At 37.3% G+C, this 12129-nt stretch overlaps 1 protein-coding gene across 5 annotated transcripts in view; it reads right to left on the bottom strand.

The window, feature by feature from the left end:
* ANO3 (anoctamin 3) overlaps positions 1–12129 on the bottom strand; it is a 212283-nt gene that overhangs the window by 46826 nt on the left and 153328 nt on the right. For all 5 annotated transcript variants that reach the window (XM_062614205.1, XM_062614206.1, XM_062614207.1 and 2 more), the window contains 5 exons: positions 9585–9716; positions 8100–8206; positions 6686–6741; positions 4154–4275; positions 2810–2944 (listed from right to left, as the gene is read on the bottom strand). In XM_062614205.1, the coding sequence (XP_062470189.1) occupies positions 2810–2944; positions 4154–4275; positions 6686–6741; positions 8100–8206; positions 9585–9716 (552 nt within the window). The remainder of the gene's footprint in view (positions 1–2809; positions 2945–4153; positions 4276–6685; positions 6742–8099; positions 8207–9584; positions 9717–12129) is intronic.

Raw genomic sequence — 12129 nt, 5'->3', positions numbered from 1 at the left:
ATAAACCAAGACAAACTAGCGCCATCATTCTGCATATCCCTTGAATTATTGCTGCACAAAACCTCCAGCTCGCATTGTAAGCAACGTCTGCTTCTACAGCAATGTGTGCTTATCTATTTGCTTATTCCTTTTCTGCTGAAATTGCTGGACCACAGTGGAGAAAGAACAAAACAATAGTTTTCTACCTGCAGCCATTCAGGGGTGGGGTGGGTCAGGGCAGCTCCCTGTGTCTAAGACAGGGAGGGACATTGCTAAGGAAAGCACGCTTCTGCTTAACTGATTTTATCAGTCACCAAATTCAAGTTTTGTGGTACACAAGACAGATGAAAAATAGGCTTTTTAGACAGAAATTACTGTATTGTACATCAATGCTTCCTAACATCCCTTGATTTCTAATAACAGGTGTTATCAGGATGAAACCTGTTTCACATGAAATAGCGTTACACTGAGTAATACTGAAATCTGGGGCAATGTGGCAGTTATGACTCTGCCATAATGCCCTAGCACTAAGTTTAAATTCCGAATTGCCACTGGGTTTCCTGCACCTAGATTTTGTCAGCATAACGTATCCAACTCCATCTCCTCCTGATGGCTGCTGCATACTGCATTTGCATACTGCAGGAGCTGCAGTGCTCAAAATCAAATGATAGTTTTTAAAACTGTTAGAGATGTTTATCTAGCAGTTTTCTTTAAATGACTGCAGAAACACCAGATAAATAATCTCACAGTCTCAGAATATGGCAAGAACAAGAACATTTAGGTTGTACAGTGTGTCTGCCTGCTAATAGATGACTCCTGTCTGCTCTAAGTAGGAGGTTCCTTGTTGAACCTCCAGGCTAAGTAGGCAAAGATGGCAAGGAGCAGCATCTGTTATCACTGGCCTTTAGAATGAACTGCCTACGTACACAAAGTGATACAGAAAAACATCTATACGCATTTTATCAGGCAAGTTACAATCAGCTTCAGTTTGTAAAACTCTGTTCTCAAACCCACATCTCACAGCAGGCCTTACCATCTTGATTTAGCATTGCACTGATGTGTCAATACTGTATTGTGACTAACCAGAGGGCATGCACAGATTCCCACCATCAAAGTCAGAGAGGACCTTCTGCCCAGAATTAACACATCCAGATTACAGATGTGAGGCTTACACAGAAAACACAGCTAGGGCTTCTGCATTAACCCACTCTCTGTCAGTATTCTGAAATGAACACTGGCTAATGCTAGCTATAATAAATGTAGAAATATTCCCCTCCCCTTGCAGGCATCTAGAATTTACATGGTGGATCACCTAAAAACAGGCTTTTGCTTCTGGAACAGAGTCCAGAGTCCCTGATGGGCACCTCGGTGGTCTGTATAGCACAGCATGATACTGAAGAACCTCAGGATGGGACCCAACACAACCAACCTCCACAGGGAGCCAACTAAAATCTGCTGCTACTCAGCAGCAGCCAAGAGCAAAAACTCAGGACAGGGAAACATGAAACCTACCTTACCACTGAGCTCCTGTCATTTATACCCTGCACCATTCAGCAAGCAAGATAACTGTATCTTTCCTGTTTAAAAGAACTAAGCAGGAGTCTTCTCAGGAGAAGCATGTGATATAAGCACAAAATAGCTATACAGCTCAAAAAAAAAAAATTTCTTAGAAATCTTGTTCTTCCTCCTGGGGGGTGTCAACGCCACATCTTTCTCTTCCATGAGAAGTGCCTAAAATACTAAGCCATACCCTGAGAACAGCAGATTATTGCTCCTTGTTCCCCCTGAGCTGAAACTGTGCCATTGCACGTGTTAACACAAGATTCCCAATTCAACAGCTCTAGTTGCTGTGCTCTAAGAACAAGCTGATGCTCTGATGACTGCTGCATTTTATGGACATTTATTTTTCAAAACAATCCTAATACAGAGAACAATACCTTAAAGACAGCATAGTTTCCTGGATGATACACTTATTGAATTTAATTGCATTTAATGCACTTTGAAGTTGTAAAGTCTCTTGGGAGTTAGCTGTACAAAAGAAAGCCTACAAAAGCCTTACAGCACTGTAGAATATAATAACTCACTGTGAAATATAAGATAAAGACAATTCCATCAAGAAAACTTAAATTAGTCCTGCTCAAAGCTGAAGAAATGATACTTCCTATAAAATCTGACTCCAAGTTTACTCACAGCCTAAGCACCCAACCTGCTTGAAGCAACAGCTGCAACTGTAAATCACTGATAACTCTTGTGTCTGATGACATCTATTGGAAAACTTTGTAATGATGGTGCAACCTCTGAAATAGTTCCTAAAAATACAGCCGGGAACTAACTCAAGCATCCTCATCGCGGTATCTAAACGGACATAAATCTCTCTTAGAGCAAAATCACAACAGTGGAAAACTTGGAAAACTAGGTTCATTTCATAAGGCTGTAATCTCCCTGAAGCTGGGTCTCCTGACTGCAGTTTATACTGTAAAGAGGGAGTATGTCTGATCATCCATATGTTCAACCATTTCATTCACTGACTAGAATGACAACCACTTCAGTACTACAACATTAAAGTTGGTACTTGCCATTTTTCCTTACAGGCAGAATAGGAACCACTGCAGATGCAGTGGTAAGAACACTTTTAAATGGCACACATACAAAACTTGTATGCAAACCAGATATACAAGTGGATACACTTGCCTGAAGAACCCAGAGCTCTATTTGGCTATTTGTACATGATTACCATATCTGGAAAACATTTAAAAGTATAATGATCTAAGTTGTGCCTGATGTTCTTAATTTTCAGCAGGCTAGTATGTGTTATGAAATAGAATTTTACCTTACTTGGCTGGAATCCATTGTAAATAGTCCATAGAGGAAAACAAAGAGCCCAACCAGGGCAGCAGGAATAAGCATTCCAGTATACCATCCCAGCCAGGCAAAATACAGTCCAATTTTTTCACCAAAATATCGCCTACATGAAAAGGAAACGCACAGATTACTTAAAGTTAAAGCTTACAATGACTGCTGTCTACTCTACAGTAGCAGAATGATTCTAACGAGGAACAAGCAACACAAGTTTATGGTAAAATTATTGTCAGTTTACCAGAATGTTCTTTTTAGAATCATAGAATAGTTAGGGTTGGAAAGGACCTTAAGATCATCAAGTTCCAACCCCCCCTGCCATGGGCAGGGACACCTCACACTAAATCATTTCAGGCCAGTATTACATTCTAGTGACACTAACTGTAGACTTACCAAAACATGTGTTTTATAAAAGATATAACTCATCTGTAATTTTCACATCCTTGCAATGACCACGTAGATGTACTAGTTTCAACATTATTAAATGTAGGACATTTCACTTGCACACACGGAGACAGATAAACATACACAAAAATTTTTGGGAAGGGATGAAGTAAGTATGTATGACGTAAGTATTCAATTATAAAAAGTATTTCTGACAGAGAATCATGTAATATGACATATTTCACACTATTACTAGAGAAAACAATGGACTGAAAACAGAAGTTGAAGACTGAGTTTTAATTCTTCAAAACTTGGATATTGTTGCATTAAGAGATGAAGTAGCAGTGACCAGAAAGTCAGTCAAGGATACTATTGGATCAGTACAGAATTGTCCCATGGCACAGGCTTAGCTCCACAGCCTTCAGTAGAACACTGACTGATTAGGACTGTCAGATCAGGAATAAATCTGACAGCAAGGGAAAATGACTTATTGGTATTCAGTGTCAAAGATGAGGAAAGTACAAAATCCAAACATCACAATTATTTAACCTGTTACATATATTTCTCTGCTGTACATGTGGTAATCCATGACATTAATTAGAAGACAAATCTACAGAAGTTTATTTAAACACCATGAAAACATAATAAGTAGGTTGTGTTTTCAAACCACCTGATCTGGCAACTGACTGTTCATGTGGATAGGCATCTTTCCTCTCCAAGGTGCTAAGTGTCTCTGGTCAGCAGACAATATTTTGTCTGGCTTGTATTTTAAGTTTCATGCTCAGAACTGTCAAGCAGCTGGACCTACATGCCTTTTATACAGCCTTATTTGAAATTAAAAGCTACAGGAAAGCACAAGGAGTTTAGCAGTACCATTACCACATTGTTACTAGGTTGTATCATAGAAGCAAGCTACTCTTCCAAGTACTAATACCTGATTAAATCAAGAGGTTGGTATTTGTACCACATTCCCCACCGTGCCCAACGCTCATATAAGAGGTGCCTGTGATTCTGAGCTCCGTGTGTTTTGATGGGATGTCTGCTCTTGTGGCTTCCCTGGAAAACACACAGAAATGAAGTACATTACTAGGCACTATGGAATACACCTAAAATTTCTTCTTTTTTTTGAGTATAATATTAAATGTTTTTAATAAATAGGTCTCTTATTAAGGACATCTCCAAGACATGTCACCTGGAAGTAACAGGCCTGACAGAAGAGACATGGTTACATATGCTTCTGAAATGGCCAGTTTCTCAAAGAATTTATGGCAGAACCATAGTAATAGAAGGCTATAAAGAACTACTCAACTCTTTATACGGCTTCAAGCACAGTGTTTCTGTTTCGCTAATCCATGATTATTTGTATGCTTTCACCTATTTCAATTTGTCTAAATTTTTCATGGGATATATGCACGTTTTTTTTTTCTCTCCTACAGAATTTCAGAAATTTCTATTATGTCAACTCACTTCTCCTCTCCTAGGCATTTTCTATTACTTTATTTAACTCCTGTTTAGCAGCACAGATAAACATGTCTTTCTGTGGCACACATTTTCTAAGACGATGGAAAAACCTGAACTGGCATTATTCTGGAGCTATGTAGGAATCTCAGAAGCATCAAAAGTAAAACCCAGGATTGGTCTGACCCAAAAGGAGTCCTTCCAGGCCAAGCCCAACATTTACAGACTCACCGACAGCCTGAAAGAATAGACTCATGCTCAGCAGTTGAGAGGTAAACACAGGTTTGCCAGAACAACCTAAGCAGGACCTCTTGGATTTGTAATTTTCCTCCAATTCTGAAACAGGACAACCCCTTGAAGTTGAACTTTTTACCCCCAAAAGACCTCAGCACTCTGTTACGGTAAAGAAAAGCTATCCTCCAATAACTGCAAGTGAGCCAAATCATTTACTGGGAGGGAGCATTGCTACCCAGCACAGTACTTCAGAGTAAGCAGTCAGACAGACCCTAGGAGATCCATGTAATGAAGCCGCTTAGATTTTTATAATTTGCTTGAAATTTCAAGCATTCTTCATTGAAAGTACACTATTTACCTGTTGCAATCTGCTAACCCTCTGGTTTAAAAATGAGTTAAAACCAAAGCTAAACATCGCCAGAAGTCCAATTCTACACATTTCTCACTACAGTTAGCAAAGACATGCACCAAATATAACAACACAGAGTGTGACTGCCACAACGTCTAGGAACACCCAGAAAAAGATCATCAACTTATGCTCATAGTCACCTACCTAGAAACAGAACACCAACTGATTTTCACAGACACCTGTATGAATGACTGCAAAGCATAAAGGAATATTTTAAAATCTTTCCCCTTCCCCTGCTCCTTTCAGCACTGTTTACGCCTAACAGAGTTCAAGTCTCAGCATTCCCACTGGGACTGAATTTTCATTCTTATTTCCTTGTGTGATAAAAGAAAAAATAAAAATAAAATTGAAAGTGCTCCAACTACTAGCCCTTAGTACCAGTCAAGCAGAAATTAAAGTAAGAGCGGCTTAAAAATATGACTTCATTAACCTTAGCTGAAACTTTGAAACAGTAGCCATACAAAGGAACATATATGTAAAATGGATATGATAGCACAGTTTTGACAGCCAGAGAAAGCTTCACAGGTTTTTCTGGTATTACAGCCAGCTTTTCCCTGAAGTCAGTAATGCACAGCTGGAGCATTAACAAGGATGTTTAATTATTTATCTAAAATACTCCTCTATATCCCCAGTATTTAATTATTAATGCTATAAAAAAAAATTCTCTCAGCAATTTGTAAAGCGCAGGTCAGTTCTTTGAAACACAAGACCAAGCCACAACATTCAGTCTGAGCAATCCCAGAGATCACAGACTAACCCGCAGTTACCATGTTACTGATCAGCATTTAAAATGCCTGAAGATGTGTGGCTTGCTTCTTTCTTTTCAATACACGAAGACTGTGTGAAAACCCTCTGAAATCAAACACAGGTTTTTCATTTACTTCACGGGTTTACAGTCTTCAGTAGACTTTAACCTACTGAAAAAGATACTGCCAAATAGAAGCTGTCCGGAACTATTCAGAAAAGACTAAATGGGAAATAATTAACCAGTCTCCCTAGCTGTGATGAAGTGCACAACCCATTAGAAAAACAGAACATTTTGTAGGTGGCAGGCAAAAATAATTCAATACAATTAAATGTAGCAATTTGGAACAAATGATATTTTCATTAAGAACTCCACAAGCAATGTCCAATTCATACAAATAAAAAAGAAGTATAACATTCTATTTCAGCAAGAAAATATTCCAGGAAGTTATTCTAATACATTGTATAAGAGGAACTTTAAAAGCAAATATTAAAATAAGAGCTATGAATAAAAAGAGTTGCAACAGATTATGCAGTGACATTAAACGTTTGCATGACAAAATTAAAGATCTGAAACTGCCAGTGCAAGTTTTAATCTAGATACAAAATTAACCAAGTTACCTCATGGGGTGGAAATGCTGCTTCATATGTTCCATTATTCAGTAACCTATTAATACCTAAAAAGAAAAAAAAGCATTAGTTTCTATGTCAATTTTTTATAACAATTTCAAGCAAATAAATTTCCAAGTTAGATATTGAGAATGTAACTTAATATTAGATGCTTAGGATGCTGCCAAACATGTCAATAATCAATAATCCCATCAACTGTTTACGCAAATCCTCCAAGATTTCTGGCTCTGCCAAATTACAAGAGCTTTCTGATGGCCAGTATCTCCAACTTTTCTCTCGGGGTCACATGCTTGTGCCGGATCATGTCCGAGAAGGCAGTTATATTCAGGTTGCATTCATCAGAGCATATGATATGGATTTTATGGGTGACATACACAGAGAATGGTATGGGACAGACAACCCTTGAGGCAGCACACCCCCTGCAGGGTTAAAAGCTAACCTGTTATTTTTAAGTAGAAGACAGCTGAAGAACTTTGTATCAGAGCAGAGCTCTGCATCATAGTGGCTACAGCATTCTGGATCAGTTCCTACAGTCTTCCTAAAACCAGATCTATTGTACTATCAAAGAATACACAACAATGAATAATGGTAATAAAAAGATCTGGTAACTTGCAAAGCATGTCTGTAGCCAAGAGGTTCCCCAGAAATTAGTACTTATGACAGATTTCAGATTTGTCCATTCAAACATACAAATTATGCAAAGCTAATCTCATACTGAAATTTGCGTTCATCAGCTTGAAGGGCGTTATATTTGACCCTTGTTTTCTATGGTTTTCTTGCTACTGCTTTTCTTCAGAAACTCAAGCAACAGATTTCTATAATTTCTATCACCTTCAAAAATATAAGATTTTAGTATGTCTCTATTTAATTCTTAAATTAAGTCCTGAAAAGAAAACAGCAAATCACATATACATCCCCTGTTCATTGTAAATGAAAATGAGCTTCCAAAAAATAATACTGTTAAAGGTTGATATAAATTAATTTAGTCTTCAGATCAGCTGTCTCTGAGCTACACGGAGACCTCAAATAAGTTACGTATAGCTTACATTAACTGTGCTGGACTGGAACTGCTTGTTAGTATCAGAACTAGTAGGATCAGACCTTGAAAACATGGAACAGGTTTCTGAGGTATATCTTGTCTTTATTGAGGCTCTTGATTATGTAAAGTTATCAACATCTCTCCAATTTATGATAAAGTATGAGTAATTAGGTGAAAAAATACTGTCAATTTTCACTGAATTGTTCAAGAAAATAACTGATGTGACGTTCTTTCAACTCTGTTACTGAGTGAATAAAAAGATTTTAATGAGTAGCAAAATCAACTGATTTGACTCTATACTCTTTGAGGCAAGTAAAGATGAATCTTTTATAGCTTCAGGTTAGGAAGAAAATACAGCAGTCTCACCCATTTTGGACTTCCCATCTTCATACTTAGTTCTCTGTAGCATGTGATGCACGATTCTACTTCTTGTGGAATTGCTGAAGAAGCTGTCTTTGTTGTTTATTGTAAAACTGTTTAAATAATGAATGGCTTTTAATATTCGAAACAATGCACAGGTATTGAAACATAGCTGCTCAAGTGTTTTCTTCTTACAGTGATTTATTTGATCTCTACCCTCCTTCGTTACTGCACAAGACCACAGAATCACAGACTGGTTTAGGCTGGAAGGGACCGTAAAGTTCCAAAGCCTCTGCCATGATACAAGATTTTACATCCTTAGAGCATCTTCTCAGGTCCATTAAATTTACCATCATCACAGATTATGGTTGGGAAAACATAACAACTAAAAGTAAATTCTAAAATTTTCTACTATCTAGTTAATTTCTGTTCTGGATATAATTAATTTAAACAAAGATCTCCAGAAGCAGTGCTGTTCTCAAATTCAAGTTACTTATGAATTGGCAGATGCCTGTGTCATGGTACTACGGGAACTATGATTTAGGAAAAAAACCCAATAAAATACCTCCACGCACTGGATACCTGAGTAGCAGCTCCACACCACTTCCCCTTGAAGAGTCCCAGGTTGGAGCCAAATAAAGCATCCTTTCCCAGATGGCTCTGGATTCTGGATGCCAGAAATCTGACATGCAGGAGCTTTTGCCTGCGTTGTGCCAAACGCGACACTATTACTGTTGATAACATCAGCTGAGCTGGTTTTGTTTGCAGGGAAAAGACAGTTCACTACCACATAGCTTCTTTACTGAGGAGAAAATATTCCCCTTTAGTCTAATTTACACTTCTGCTTTAAATGAACTTTACTCTCAAAAAAGAAGTATCAGAAAATTCTTTAAAAATGAAGACACAGCCAGAATTTTAACATATAAGGGCCCTGAAAAAAAAATTATGGCACAGTTTATAACTACATCACTATCCACATGCTGATCTGAACACATACAGTTCTTATTTGTTGTATATATATTAATACTTTCAGATACAAAAGCATTTTTAAAAAGCAGATCTGAGAGAAAAGAATCATTCCTGGTTTTAGCTTGCCTTGAGGTGTTCCCAATTTCAACAGCTGTCTCGGGTTTTGCCTAAGTAAAATATGTAATTAAGCAAAGCAAACTTGAGCAAATATTTGCATTTTGTCATGTAATGGAAAGAAAAACTAAACCAAGAAGGTAGGGTTCATTTGTCAGTCAAATTTCTGTCTATACCTCTGAGTGACTAAAACAGCAAGTAACGTCAAATATCAAGTTACATCAAACAGCAAGTAAGAGAGTAGATTTTGGCTTTAAGAGAAAACTCACAGAAAATATCTAATATGATAGTGGGTGTTTGCCAGTGACCATCTGTTAATGGCTGCCTCTACAGCACTTGCTTAGATGAAGTGAGAAAATAAAAAAGCCTTGTAGTCTCTGGCACTGCCTTGCCAGTTCTGGCACTTACTGGTGTATGCGTGCACGGCTAAAGGGGGCTGTGTAGCAATCTGTTTCTTCCAGATCAGGTAGGGCCTCCTTATCGAGCTTCATTGGATTTCTGGGCAACCAACTTTTCAGCTCTCTCATGTTCCTCTGCAAACTGAGACAAAAAGAAAGCAGATTTACACACTCTCACTTGCTTGTTATTTTCCATCTCCAACATTTCATTTTAGTGACAAAAAGACTAGAAATTAAATGAAAGCAGGAAATTGCCACTAGTAGAAAATAAGGAGCTAAGGAGCAAATTTAACAGTTTGGTGTTTTTTATTGGTTTTGTTTGTTTGTTTGTTTGCTTGTTTTGATCTACTTGCATGCTCCACTCAAGCACAACTCATCCTAAAATTAGTGGGATTATGGTGTGAGATGGGACTGCACTGTTGAGTCTGGGCAAAATAATTTTCCATGGTAGTCCCTCAGAACTGCGGATGCTTACACTTTACTCAAGAACATATTTAATTACTTTCTTTAGAGCCACTGGCCAAGGCAAATGTAACTCCTCCCTCCCTTGCCTAGCAACTTGGACACTAAAACTAATAAAATTTTAAAGTACATACGAGACAGTTCAGGATCACATTTTTAAGGTTTTCTAATTTCAGTAAGTCTTCCCCCTGCAAATTTTTCCTCAGGCTGATATTGCCTTACAAAACAGGATACCTGAACATCAAATAAAGGATACATTATACAGACACGGCTATACAAAACTCCTCGGTATAGCTTCCTGCAGTTTTCTAAAAAAAATGACATTATAAACTACAAACAAAATATAATACTTGCATCCCCGATTAGATTATATACTGGTGATATAAAGGGCTTTCTTCTACTGGCACCTTTCTAAATTAGTGTCTCAGGATACACAGGGGTAAATCTAGTGAAGTGCAGTTAATTTTCAGCAAATGCTAGAAGTTACCTCCTCATCACTTTGATTTTGCACTCCTTGCTTACCTATATTTCTTTTCATATTCAACTGCAATGAAATACAGGTATTTAAGGAGTAGATCTATTAAATTAGTGCTATAAACATATTACAGATCCAGAAAAACTCTAAAATTTAGAAAAGCATGCCCTAAATAATACTTTATTAGCAGGATTTGGGCCTTACTCAATAATAAGTTTGCATGATACATAAAGCATGTCTATCTCCTATCCACAAAACCTGTAAATTTCAGGATCAGATTTATCTGAGGTGAATTCTTAACTGCCTGTGCTAAGCATAAGCACAGCTACTCATTTCCTAATTAGAGTAGTAAGCAATGACAAAGTAAGTTGCCCTCAGGCAGCAAAGCGACCTCTATGAAAACATACTTCTTATCAACATCAGCAAAAGAAAAACATTCTACTCCTGCTTGACACAGTATCAGATAGAAAGCTAAACCAAATTTTACATTTTAAATTCTCAACATTTTCTTCTCACTCTACATTGCCAAGGCATTGGCACACACTCTGTATGTAACTGATACTGCACTTGAGGGACACCACTCTATTTGACACAAAGCATGATGAGCCAAAGAACATAACTATGTTCATAAAGTCAAAACACAGAATACAGGCAGGTGCATCCCTTAAGTGTTGAGTAAGGTATACTGTGAGTTAATTATTGGTTTCAGTGGAAGTTCTCTCAGTACAAAGTTATATATGGTGTGTATCAGTAAAGTTTGCATTTGATTTTTTCCTCTTTTTTTTCTGTTGTATGCTTGCTGATATTTTTCAGAACCAAACCCCAAGCTTTTCTTTAATGAGGAAAATATGCACATACATTAGGAAGAACAGTAAACCAATGCATTTGATTTCAAATTTTTATTATGAAATTGTTCTAAAATTGGTTATGTGTCGTGATATTTTCCTCCCTCCAAAGATCTAAAAAGAATTAGTAGATAATTATTATCTTAAAGAAATTAGCTCTTGTTTAACATTCATGTCTGCTCCTTTTGACATCCAAAGTAATAAAGAACAGTACTGAACTAAATTAAAAATTATGTCCTCATTACATTACTTCTCTTCTGAAGCAAAAAGATCTTTTATCTAAGATGTGATTGCTTTTTCATTACATCACTTGTAGATGAGGACTCTGAAACTTCGTGCCTTCAGATAGCATAAAATATTTCAAAGTTCATCACCCCACATACCACAATAATCCTCTTTTCTTGGCTTACATTATTTCAAAGTTGAAGTTTCACAAAGCTTTCAATCAAAGTGTTAACAAATTTAAGACAAGTTTTTGCCTAAATAATAGGACTAAGTATTAGCATTTTTACTCAGAGTGGTTTCTAGATCAAAAGTAGCAGATTAAACAGAATATTGACTTCAACTATTCAATGTAGTCTTTTTAATAAGAGTTAAAACCAGAACTGGTCTGCTGAAGTCACAAAGTCAGGACTTCATGCACATGCAAGGAGATCAAAAATGTCTGAGTGGCACAGTGCTGTAAAGATGAGCTATTACTTCAGGTATGCTCTTACTGAAACGCCTCCAGCGGGCACTACTGCAGCTTTATGCACCTTGGACTAGGGGATGCT

The sequence above is a fragment of the Pezoporus occidentalis genome, unplaced genomic scaffold (assembly GCF_034315485.1).
Source record: "Pezoporus occidentalis ecotype Australia unplaced genomic scaffold, CSIRO_AGI_Poc_V1 ctg173, whole genome shotgun sequence".
Classification (NCBI taxonomy): Eukaryota; Metazoa; Chordata; class Aves; order Psittaciformes; family Psittacidae; genus Pezoporus; species Pezoporus occidentalis.
This window is presented reverse-complemented; position numbering and strand designations above follow the sequence as displayed.